This window comes from Oryctolagus cuniculus, chromosome 5 (genome assembly GCF_964237555.1).
Source record: "Oryctolagus cuniculus chromosome 5, mOryCun1.1, whole genome shotgun sequence".
NCBI lineage: Eukaryota > Metazoa > Chordata > Mammalia > Lagomorpha > Leporidae > Oryctolagus > Oryctolagus cuniculus.
Window position 1 is genome coordinate 50363883 of NC_091436.1, and position 11844 is coordinate 50375726.

General features: G+C 37.6%; 2 protein-coding genes across 2 annotated transcripts; both read left to right on the forward strand.

Annotated features, from left to right (window-relative positions):
* The first annotated feature begins 891 nt into the window (after positions 1-891).
* On the forward strand, positions 892-2028 carry LOC138843123 (membrane cofactor protein-like). Its single transcript, XM_051854374.2, has one exon. It carries the CDS (start codon positions 892-894, stop codon positions 2026-2028), a length of 1137 nt encoding a protein of 378 aa, XP_051710334.2.
* Positions 2029-9176: 7148 nt separating this feature from the next.
* LOC138849858 (membrane cofactor protein-like) lies at positions 9177-10262 on the forward strand. The gene has a single exon (XM_070074915.1). The coding sequence runs from the start codon at positions 9177-9179 to the stop codon at positions 10260-10262; it is 1086 nt and encodes a 361-aa protein (XP_069931016.1).
* Positions 10263-11844: the final 1582 nt, after the last annotated feature.

Below are 11844 nucleotides of genomic sequence, written 5' to 3' on the forward strand. Positions count from 1 at the left end.
GGGAATAGGAGATGGGATGGTTTACGGGTGGAAGGGTGATTGTGGAGGGGGGGGAATCGTTATAATCCAAAGTTGTACTTTCGAACTTTATATTTATTAAATAAAAATTTTCTAAAAAAAAAAAAGACATGATAAATTTACTGCAGTAGATATCGCCAATGTCTCATCCCTGATCCCCTTGTCATTTTGGATGCTTTGTTCACTGAAATATGCAATTCTCTTTTTCTTTTCTTGGAGGGATTGGGGAAAGTATTTATTGGAAATGCAGTTATACACACACACACACAAACACACACACAGAGAAAGAGAGAGAGAGAGAGAGAGAGAGAGAGAGAGAGAGAGCTTTTCCACCCCCTACTTCAATCCCGAAAAGCCTTCAGTGGCTGGGCTGGGACAAGCAGACGCCAGGAGCCTAGAGTCCCTTATGTGTCTGAAACTCCTCTGAAGAAAGTCAGTGGTAAAAAGACATCTGTGCTATTATTACTATTTGTTGGAAATCTTGATTTTCCAAATGAATCCTTACTGAAGAGAAAAGAATCTAAGATCCTGGGCAACGATGTTTCAGGAAAATCGTGTTCATATTGGACAGGGAGATTCTTATGAACAAAAGCTCATTGCTTTTACTCAAGAGAGAGAAATCTATGAGTTACGATTATATTGATACTGACTCCTCGATCCCAACACCTAAAAAATTCTGGCCCTGCTCTGTTCTAAAACACATTTTGTGATTTTTCTTCTGAGTGCCAACGAGGCCACCCCCACCTGTCTTTGGCCCTTGACACTTGGCAAGTGTGGGGATTGTTGCGTCTGATCAGCGCACTCACAAAGCACTCCCATTGTACTGGCCAAGTACTTGATTGGCCCTCAGGTTTTCCGCCCTTCTCCGGGAAAATGGCAGCTTCTTCCGCACTGCGCAAGGCACCACCTCACCACTGCCAGGGTCCCTCTGCTTCCCCGTGGGTTCTCGGGATTCTCCTGCTGACCCTGGTGTTCCTGCCATCTACCTCCTCTAACACCTGTGGTGAGCCACCAAGATTTCAAAGTATGAGGCCCAAGGGTGACATTAAATCCTCCTATAATGTGGGGGAGCGAGTGGAATATGAGTGTAGGCTAGGATACAGTCACCGGCCGTCTCTGCCCAAATTTATTACTTGTCAAGAGAATCAACAATGGTCACAGATCTCAAATGATACTTGCTATAAAAAATCATGTCCACGTCAACCTGAACCCCCAAATAGTCAAGTTAACGTCGTAAATGGAAGCTATGAATACGGGAACCAGATTGAATATGTGTGTAATGAGGGTTATCACTTAATTGGTGAACGTATTCTGTATTGCCAAGTCAGTGATACAGGTATGCAATGGAGTGGCAGTCCTCCACGATGTGAAAAGATTATGTGTGCACCACCTCCAGACATACCAAATGGAGCACACTCCGGAGCTGGCAGTGATGCATTTGAATATCGAGCAGCTGTAACTTACACGTGCAATGGGGCGTCTGGACCAGATGAATTTTCACTTATTGGAGAGAGTCAGCTGTATTGTGTTGGGCCTGGAAAATGGAGTAGTGACCCTCCTCAGTGTAAAGTGGTCAAATGCCCAATCCCAACAGTCACAAATGGAAGGCAGGTGTCAGGATTTGGGACAAAATTTTACTATAAAGCAAATGTTATGTTTGAGTGCAACCAGGGATTTTACCTTCACGGCAGCGCGATAGTTACCTGTGCTGAGAATAGTACTTGGCAACCCCCTATTCCATCATGTCTTGAAAGACAACCGCCTTCCACTACAAAAGCTCCTTCAGTGTCAACGCCTTCAAATTCAGATCCTTCAGGGCCAAATGGTCCATCTTTGAGTCCTACAGTGTCAATTCCTCCAAATGCAAGTCCTTCAGGGTCAGTTCCTTCCAGGGCTAAACCTCAAATGTCTAGTGTCTTACAGTGTACCTGTCCCTTGGAAGGACCACTTGACCTCTGGGATATACTTGGATGCATCATTGCTTCGATTATTACTTTGATTGAATTGTAATTGTTTTTGCCTTTTTAAATATTTCCAAAACAAGACAAAGAGAAAACAAGTTAGAGTGGAGTATATCACTTACACAAATAAATCAAACCCTCCTGCAGATGAAACAATGATTTCAGCAATTAGTCTGCTATTTTATCTTTTGAACTTTATTAAATCCTCAAATCTGAAATAATCTCTACTTTTACTGTCATGAGTGAAACTATTAAGCCATAATGTTAACATTTTAATATGATTTGAATAAGACCATCATTTTTGGATACTTCTTTGAAATGTGTATGAATTTGAGTATGAACATATATTCTATTTTCTCTTAAGTGATATTTGCATTGTTGGGGCAAGTCAATAGTCATCCAGAGTGATATTAAGTTGAGGGAATAATTTCTTATATTAAATTTGAGAATTTAGTGGAACTAAGTTCAAAGTAAAGTTACATTTCATTGGTAAAGGAAGTGATTCTGAAATATGTTTCGTTAAATAATTAGAGTCAGTTATGAAAATGCATTGTTTCACCTACTTTGACATGTATCTTACATAATGTTCATTGTACAAAGCTTTAAAACATACACATAAATACATTTCCATGCAAATGCAGATGCTTATGTTTACATAGAAAAGCATACGCAAACAGGCTTACACACACACATCCAAGGACAAATACAAGGATATATCAAAAGGCCATGAGAAATGAAATTAACAGATGTTTACTTTCAAATTAAAAGAAAAATGTCAAAAATATTTGAAATCCATGCATGTGGTAAATTCTCAAAAAGTTCTTTAAAATGTATATTCAAAAATGTACATGAATTTTACTTTTAAAGCTTATGTATTTGCCTTTGAATTGTATTTTCTGTGAACCTGTACTAAGGGACTTTTTGGAGGTATATTGTCACCATGGTTTTCTCTCCTTTATAAGAATCTCAATATCCCCCATCAACGGATATAAAATTTCCCTGAAGTAAGGACTATCACCTATCTTAATACCTGAATTAAATCAAAAAGTTTAGGCACTCATTTGCTACTAAAATGAGAGGAGGGGGCAGAGAAAATGCAGATGAGAAGGAAAACAAATTTACAATAAAGAGAGCTAAGGGGTGTAGGATGGGTATAGCCACTGTTTGGGACCATAGGGGTGCTGATTCATGTCCCAAATGCTTCACTTCTGATTCAGCTCTCTGTTAATGTGCCTGTGGAAGCAGCGGAAGATGGCCCTAGTGCTTGGGCTTCATCACCCACATGGGAGACCTGGAAGAAGCTCATGGTTCCTGGCTTTACCAGCCCAGCCTGGCTGCGGCATACATATGCAAAGTGAATCAGCAGATGGAACATCTCTCTCTCTGTCAGTGATCTCCATTTATAATAAGCAAATATTTAAAAGAAAGAGTAAGAGAAATCAAATACTCCAAATACAAATCGGGAATTATCCTCTCTGTGAACACTTAAAATGTATTTTAAATGACTAATATAAAGAGGTTATGTAGGGATACCATAAAAGCCATCACTTTTAGCTAATGAAGTAAACAATATAAAATATAGGATAATCATAATTACATAAATAACAGCCTGGAAATAAAAGAAAAAAAAGATAATTGTCTAACTATCTTTGGGTTATAAAAATATAATTCAATTATTGAAATTTCAGATTTTTTTGAAATTTTTAAAATGTATTTGAGAGGCAGAGACACAGGCCTAAATAGACACAGAGATCAAGCTCCTATCTGCCCTTTCATTCCTCAAATACCTAAAATGGACAAGACACCAAAGAGGGAAGCTGAGAACTCAGTGCAGGTCTCCCGAGTAGGTGTTAGGAACACATCACCACTGCCTTCTCGGGTCTTCATTAGCAGGAAGCAGGAGGCAGGAGCAAGAGCATGATAGTGAACCAAGGCACTCTGGTACCAGAGGCAGTTTGTCGTAACGAGCTTCAAACAACTATGCCAAATACCTGCCCCCAATTGTTAACTTTTAAATAAAGTATATAAGACACGTATGTTACATAAATGTGCACATCTACACACTGGGGGGTGTGTTTGTATGTGTGATGAGCAAAGGTACATGTGAAACTTGGTTTTACAAAAGGTAAAACCTGGTAATTGATGCCTTTTTGTATCCCATCCTGGGTCCACACCTTATTCCACAGTGCACTGTTGAGCCCTATTCCTCGTCTTCTTTTCCGTTATTACTGTTCCTAGATCCAGGTTTCTCAGTCACTAACAAATTCACTAAGAAAAATATAATCATGTTGGATCATATAAGTAATACAAATGAGATCTTTCAATTTCTTGCCTTTTCTCCCCATTATGAAGCCCTAACAAATTAAACCAGGTAGGTCAAGAGCTATGTTTAAAGATTATGCTTATGTGTTTCCCTATTTCTAAACTAGAGATGGGAAGGCAAGAATTAGTAACAATGATGGGCTCTCTTACAAGCAACATGATCAAATACATCCAAATCCGTGGTCAACCTGCTTCTTTCTTTTGCCCTGGAGTGGGATAGAGTTTGAGAAGTTTTGGGGAAATTTCTTTTCCTCTAAAATCAAGAACAATTGGTGTCACTCTGGGTATTATCTGACAACCAAAGCTCTAGAGGATTTTTGGATGTGCTGTACTCATTTTACGTACTCTATAGCAAGTACAAGAGGTAAATCCCAGAAGAACTCAGCCCAAGCATCAAGAGGAAGCTCTAGCTATCACTGATGAACACACAGTTCTCTTTCCAATTACAGAAAAGACCACTATATGGTCTCCATATGTGTGTCAGGCACATTATCTGAACAACAGAAAGGCCAATCTCTTACCTTTCTTATAATTCAGGTAGGCTATAACATTTTGGTTACCACAAAATGTAATATCTTTCACCTGGTAATATTAATTGTAGCAGACAAGAGAAAGAAAGCAAAAGGGAAGGAGAGAAAAAGAAAAAAGAGAGAAAAACATTCTCAGTCTGTAAATTCAATAGTTTTCCAAAACATAACAGCAAGTAAAGCATATTTTTTTTGCTATTCGTTGTTGTGGAATGATTTTTTCTTACATCTGTCATCAGACATCCTGGAATTGGTATAAGGTTTTTAAAGAACATGGACTATGTTACTTCTTGGTGGACAGTACATTCCTCCGATGAGTGCTCAGAGTTATGAACATAGGTATTAGTAATGGTACATCCACCTTCCTCAAGTATCATGTCTGAATCGCTCATAGTTTCCTCTACATTGGAGATCAAGTTCCGTAACACTAAGAACCAGTAACATCTGTTTTTGCAAAGCGTGTCTTCACTTTTAAATATTGCTTTTTCATGAACTTTACAATACAGGTCTTTATATAAGTGATGTCATACTTTTCAATGAAGGAAGCTGTCCCACAATAAAGAGCATTGTCCTCCAATTTACATTGTTGAATAAATTCTTGTATATTTTATTATATTTTATGTACACATAACTCAAAACCAAGGGCCCATTTGAAGTTCACATTAAGACAAACTTGTTTAATAGGTATTATTTATTTAAATAATAATGCCATTGAAAAATATTTTATGAATTACAGGTAGCTGTGCTTTCTATATATAGCTTTTATGGAACACACATTCCATGCCTGAGAATTTACCCACAGGAAATGAAATTAGCATCTTAATACCCATGTTTGCAGCTGCTCAACTCCAGATAACTAAGTAAGGAAACCAACCTAGATATCCATCAACTGATGAGTGGATAAAGAAACTGTGATACATATACACATTGGAAGAATATTCAGTCTTTAAAAAAAGAAATCTTTCTTTTGCAACAAAATGGATGCATGTAGGCACCATTATGCTTAGTGTAATAAGCCAGTTGCAAAAGGACAAATATCGTATGCTTTTCTGATTTAGGGTAACTAATGTACAGAGTGCTAAAAATGTATTGCATATAAGCAAAATTGACATTTTGAGATTTTGATTTTGGCTTATAGCCCTTGTCTATACTCCTGAGGAACAATGGTTTTTCTAATTACTACTTGAAATCTTTATATAGAAGAGGGTTGTTTGTGTTTATAATGTAAATTGAAAATACATCATTGTAAAAAAATTTTAAAAATAAGAAATGAGGGGCTGTGCTGGGGCGTGGTAGGGTAAAGCTCTGGTCGCCGTGCCAACATCGCATATGGGCACGAGTTCAAGTCCCAGCTGCTCTACTACCAATCTAGCCCTCTGTTATGGCCTGGGAAAGCAGTGGAAGTTGGCCCAAGTCCTTGGGCCCCTGCACCCCTGTGGGAGACCCAGAAGAATCTCCTGGCTCCTTGCTTCTGATCACTGCAGCCATTTGGGAAGTAAAAGAGCAGGTGGAAGACCTGTCTCTCTCTGCCTCTGCTGCTCTGTAACTATTTCTTAAAGATAAATAAATAAATCTTTAAAAATAAAAAAGAAGAAATGAAGGAGGGTGGAGGGTGACAGTGAAGAAAGGAGGGTGGGGAGAGAAGTATCATTACTCTCCTAAAACTGTATATATGAAATTCATGAAATCAATTCCCTAAACAATAAAATACAATAAAAATATAAAATCTACAAAAGAATTCTATTTACATATAAAAATATGAAATATTTGTGAATTAAATAAGACAAATTTGTGAGATAAATCTTACTTATAATGCTTACAAAATGATTACTACCTAAAGACTGAAACATCAGTTTTCAAAGTGGATATATTTCAGTGGACAGGAATCCACTGAGGACACACAGAATATTTTGGCACAGAGGAAGTAATGATTCAAATGAGAGATAGATACTGTAAGAAGGAAAGAGAATAAAGTCAAGGAAGGAGCACATGGTAAGATTAGATATGCTCAGAGTCATGGACAACAGGAATGACAATCCAATGGCATATACCTAAGCACACATCTCATTCTGGCTGCTTTCCCAAATAGCACTAACTTGTTTCTAATCATAGCCTTTATTACATTTCTTTAGGGTTACAAGTCCCCTATGAGTATGAACATTACACTTGCACCCAGTTTGTTTCCCTTTGCCAATCTATTTCAGTCTTTTAGTCATCTCTTCTGGAAATGATCCTGCCAGTTCTAAATATTATTTTAAAAACAGATTATTTATTTATTTATTTATTTGAAAAGGTGAGTTACAGAGAGAGGCAAAGGCAGAGAGAGAAAATCTTCCGTTCACTGGTTCACTTTCCAAATGGCCTCAACAACCAGGGCTGGGCAAGGCCGAAGCCAGGAACCTGGAGCTTCATCCAGATCTACCAAGTGGGTAGGGGCCCAAACACTTCTGGCATCTCCTGCTGCTTCCACAGCAGCATTAGCAGAGAGCTGGATGAAAAATGGAGCAGCCAGTACTCACACCAGTGCATGGGAAGTTGGAGCTGCAGGCAGTAGCTTATCGTGCTATGCCACAGCTCTGGCCACCTAACCACTATTATTACACTGATGCATACTTCATCCATTTGACTGCAATTTCCTGGTATTGAGATCCCCCAAAATTGCAATTGTGACTGTGCACTCCCCTGTGAAGAGGCAGAGCTTCCTTCTACACAGTCATGGATGATCCAACAGATGACTCAAAATTCATGATAGCATTCCTTGTAGGATTTCATTCCAGCTTCAATTCCATTTGATCTTTTCTATTACCAGGGGTCATTTTGACAATTGTACTTCTAGCTTATTCTTTTCCTCTGAGCTCCTTATTCATAATTACTTTCCTGAGATAGATGTACCATCCCCTACCATACAGAATTAATCTTTGTGTTCTTTTTCCCAAATTTCATCTCTCATGGGTGTAAAAAATATGAAGTTTTTCTTTGTAATTGTCAGTGTTTGTTTTGTTTAGAGGAGTATGCATGAATCACTTCTTTTATGTTGAATTTTGATATAGAGTTAAAAATATTGATTGACTAAATTATATCATGTGCAAGAAGATATAACCTTCATTCCCCACTTTATAATTGTCATTAATCCTACATTCTTATTATTAATACCTGCTTTCAAGAATAATATGTGTATTTAATAATATCTATATATGAAAACAATGTGGGAAATTGTTAGAAATTATTAAAACTTAATTTAAAAAGAATCCAAATGAAGCATAAGTAAACTGGTATTACAGAGGAGAATATAGTTAAGCTTCAAATATTCCAATACTGTAAAGTAATGAATAAGTTTTAACTATCATAAAATTTAAAAAGACAAAGGTATTATAATAGCTACAATAATATGTAAATGGGCAAACAATATAAAAGGATGTAAATTGTGGCATAAATAACAATGAATATAGGGAGAAGTAGTGAAATTGTTTATCAAAATATAATTGTAATAAAATCAGAAATAGAAAATAGCCATTATAACAGAAAACACAGGATTATAAAAGACTACAATGAAAAATAGCATGCCAATAAATTGGATAGCAAAGAAGATTTGAATATACTCCTAGATATTAATTCCAACATTTAATCATGAGAAGTCTAAATTTTAAGCAGACAAGTAATGAGTAAGATCAAATAAATACTTAAACAGTCTCTAAGAAAATAAAATCCCAGGGATCACTTCAGCTATCCTATTCAGCTACACTAAACCATTTCTTAAAGGTATGCGGGGATTGATAAATCTGGAGACACCTCTAAAGAAAGCCAATGCATCGCTGCTAACTTTTGTAGGCTGATTCTCAGTGTAGGACACGTAGTTTCCCAAAGGGTCCTTGATGAGACGCCTAGCCCCTAAAGGACAGGCTACTTATTAAAACATGGATTATTGCCCACTCATCGTTCCTCATCTCATTTTTCCTATTCATTTGGTCATCCTTGGATCTTTCAAATGACTCCTTGCTCATGAATAAAATCCTAAAATTCTGGGCATCAGTGTTTCTGAAAACTTAGGTAAATATTGGGCACAGAGACTTTCATGAACAAAAGCTTATTGCTTTTCCTCGAGACCAAAAGCTATCAGTTAGGATTACATTGATACTGACCCCTGAGACCCAACATGTGAAACATGCTGGCTGGGTGCTCCTCTAAAAACTTTTTGAGATTTCTATACTGTGTTCCAAGGAGGCCACACCCACCTGTCCTTTGACCCTTGACACTTTGAGAACGTGGGGATTGTTGCGTCTGATCAGTGCACTCACAAAGTACTCCCAAGCTTGATTGGCGCTGAGGTTTTCCGCTCTTCTCCGGGAAAATGGCAGCTTCTTCCGCACCGCCCAAGGCACCACCTCACCACTGCCAGAGTCCCTCTGCTTCCCCTGCTTCCCCGTGGGTTCTCTGGATTCTCCTGCTGACCCTGGTGTTCCTGCCATCTACTTCCTCTAACACCTGTGGTGAGCCACCAACATTTGAAAATATGAGTCCCACGGGTGACATGAAAGCCTCCTATAATGTGGGGGAGCGAGTGGAATATGAGTGTAATCCAGGATACAGTCACCAGTCGTCTTTGCCCAAAAGTGTTACTTGTCAAGTGAATCAACAATGGTCACAGATTTCGAATGATACTTGCTATAAAAAATCATGTCCACGTCAAGCGGAACCCTCAAATAGTCGCGTTAACCTCGTAAATGGAAGCTATGAATACGGGAGCCAGATTGAATATGTTTGTAATGTGGGTTATCACTTAATTGGTGAACGTATTCTGTATTGCCAACTCAGTAATTCAGATGTGCAATGGAGTGGCAGTCCTCCGAAATGTGAAAAGATTACGTGTGCATCACCTCCACAAATACCAAATGCAGAATACAGCGGAGTTGGAACTGATTCATTTGAATATAATGCAGTTGTAATTTATACGTGCATTCCGGGGTCTGGACCAGATGAATTTTCACTTATTGGAGAGAGTGAGCTGTATTGTATTGGGCCTGGAAAATGGAGTAGTGACCCTCCTAAGTGTAAAGTGGTCAAATGCCCAATCCCAACACTCACAAATGGAAGGCTGGTATCAGGATCTGCTACAAAGTATGGCTACAATAAAACAGTTCAGTTGGAATGCAACCCAGGGCTTTACCTTCATGGCAGCAATTTGAGTACCTGTGGTGAGAATAGTACTTGGCAACCTCCTATTCCATCTTGTCTTAAGGAACCACCATCTCCCACAAAATCTCCACCAAATTTGCGTCCTTCCGTGTCGATGCCTTCAGGGCCGGCTCCTTCCAGTGCAAGACCCTTAATCTCTAGGATCTTTCAATATACAAGTCTCTTTGAAGGACCATTTGATCTTAGAGATATACTTGGATGGATCGTTGCTTTGATTATTACTATGTTGGGATTGTCGTAAATGGTGTCTGCCTGTGCACGTATTTCCAAAGCAAGATCAAAGAAAATGCGAGTTACTGAGGAATACGCCATTTATACCAATCAATCAAGTCCACCTGCATAGAAAACGGAATGACTGCACAGCTAGTCCACCACTTCATCGTTTGAACTCTATTAAAATCCTCCAATCTTCAATAGTTATTCTCTATTTTTTATTGTTATGAGTGAAATTGTTATGTCATAATGTTAACATTTTTATGTGACTTTAATGTGGCCACCATTCTTGGATAAATCTTTAAAATATGTATGAAGTTGTGTATGAACACATTGCCTCTATTCTCATAAATGACATTTGCATTGTTAGGGCAAGTCAACAACCATCCAGAATGATATTAACTTGAAGGATTGTTTTCTAAAATTTGCAATTTACAGAATTGTAGTTCAAAATGAAATTGCATTTCATTGGTAAAGAAAGTGATTTTGAAATATGATTTGTTTATAAATAGTGCTAATTATGAAAATGCATCATGTCACCAATTTGATAGGCATTTTACCTAATATTCATGGTACGGTGTTTTTTTAAATACACATATACATACACTTGCATATACATGAACACGTTAATGGTTACATACAAATATATATAAACACATACACAAACAGGCATATACATATGCATACAAGTACATATAAATACAAGGATACATCACACAGTACTCCTTTCCAATCATATAGGAGACCACAGGCACCATATGTGTGTCAGAAACACCTGAAAAAATGAAATGTCAATCCCTTAACTTCCTTATAACTCATGTGAGCTATAACATTGCTATTGGCCACAATAACACAATATTTTTCACTTAGTAGAATTAATTGAAGCAGACAGGAGAGAGGAAGCAAAATGGAAAGAAAAAGAATGGAGAAAAGAGGAAAGATTAAAAAAAATCAGCATATAAGTCAGCATTTTTCCAAAGCATTACAGCAACTAATGTATATTTTTTATGCTGTTTGTTTCTGTGGGATGAATTTTCTCACATCTGTCCTCAGACGTCCTGGAAACGACATTGGATTTTTAAAGAACATGGGATATTTTACTTCTTGATGAAGAGTGCAGTTTTCCTAGTGAACATACGCATTAATAATGCACATCCACCTTCCTCTAGTGTCACGTCCACATTGGTCACATTTTCCTCTGCCTGGGAGATCTATTTCTGTACCCCTAAGGATGTGCGACATGTGTTTTTGCAAAGCTTCTCTATGTTTTTGCTAATTATTTCTTTTTAAACCTTAGGTGACAGGACTTTGCATAAATGATGTCACAATGTTAAAAGTATGAAACTGTTCCAAAATAATATGTCTTCCAATTTGCAATGTTCAGCTATTCTTTATATATTTTCATTACTTTTACTGTACAAATATCTCAACGCCAAGGGCCTAGTTAAAGTTATCATTAAGTTATAATTGTTTTTTAGGAAATAATTAAATAACAATGCTATGGCAAAAATTACTTTATGAGTTATTTGTAGCATATTCATATGTATATGTATATGGATCAGCATAAGAAAGAGTCACCTGTGCACCCCTATTTACAGCACCTCAACACA

Bases quoted from the DNA above. Each gene is read 5' to 3' on its own strand.
- LOC138843123 (XM_051854374.2), top strand. From the start codon at position 892: ATGGCAGCTTCTTCCGCACTGCGCAAGGCACCACCTCACCACTGCCAG.
- LOC138849858 (XM_070074915.1), top strand. From the start codon at position 9,177: ATGGCAGCTTCTTCCGCACCGCCCAAGGCACCACCTCACCACTGCCAG.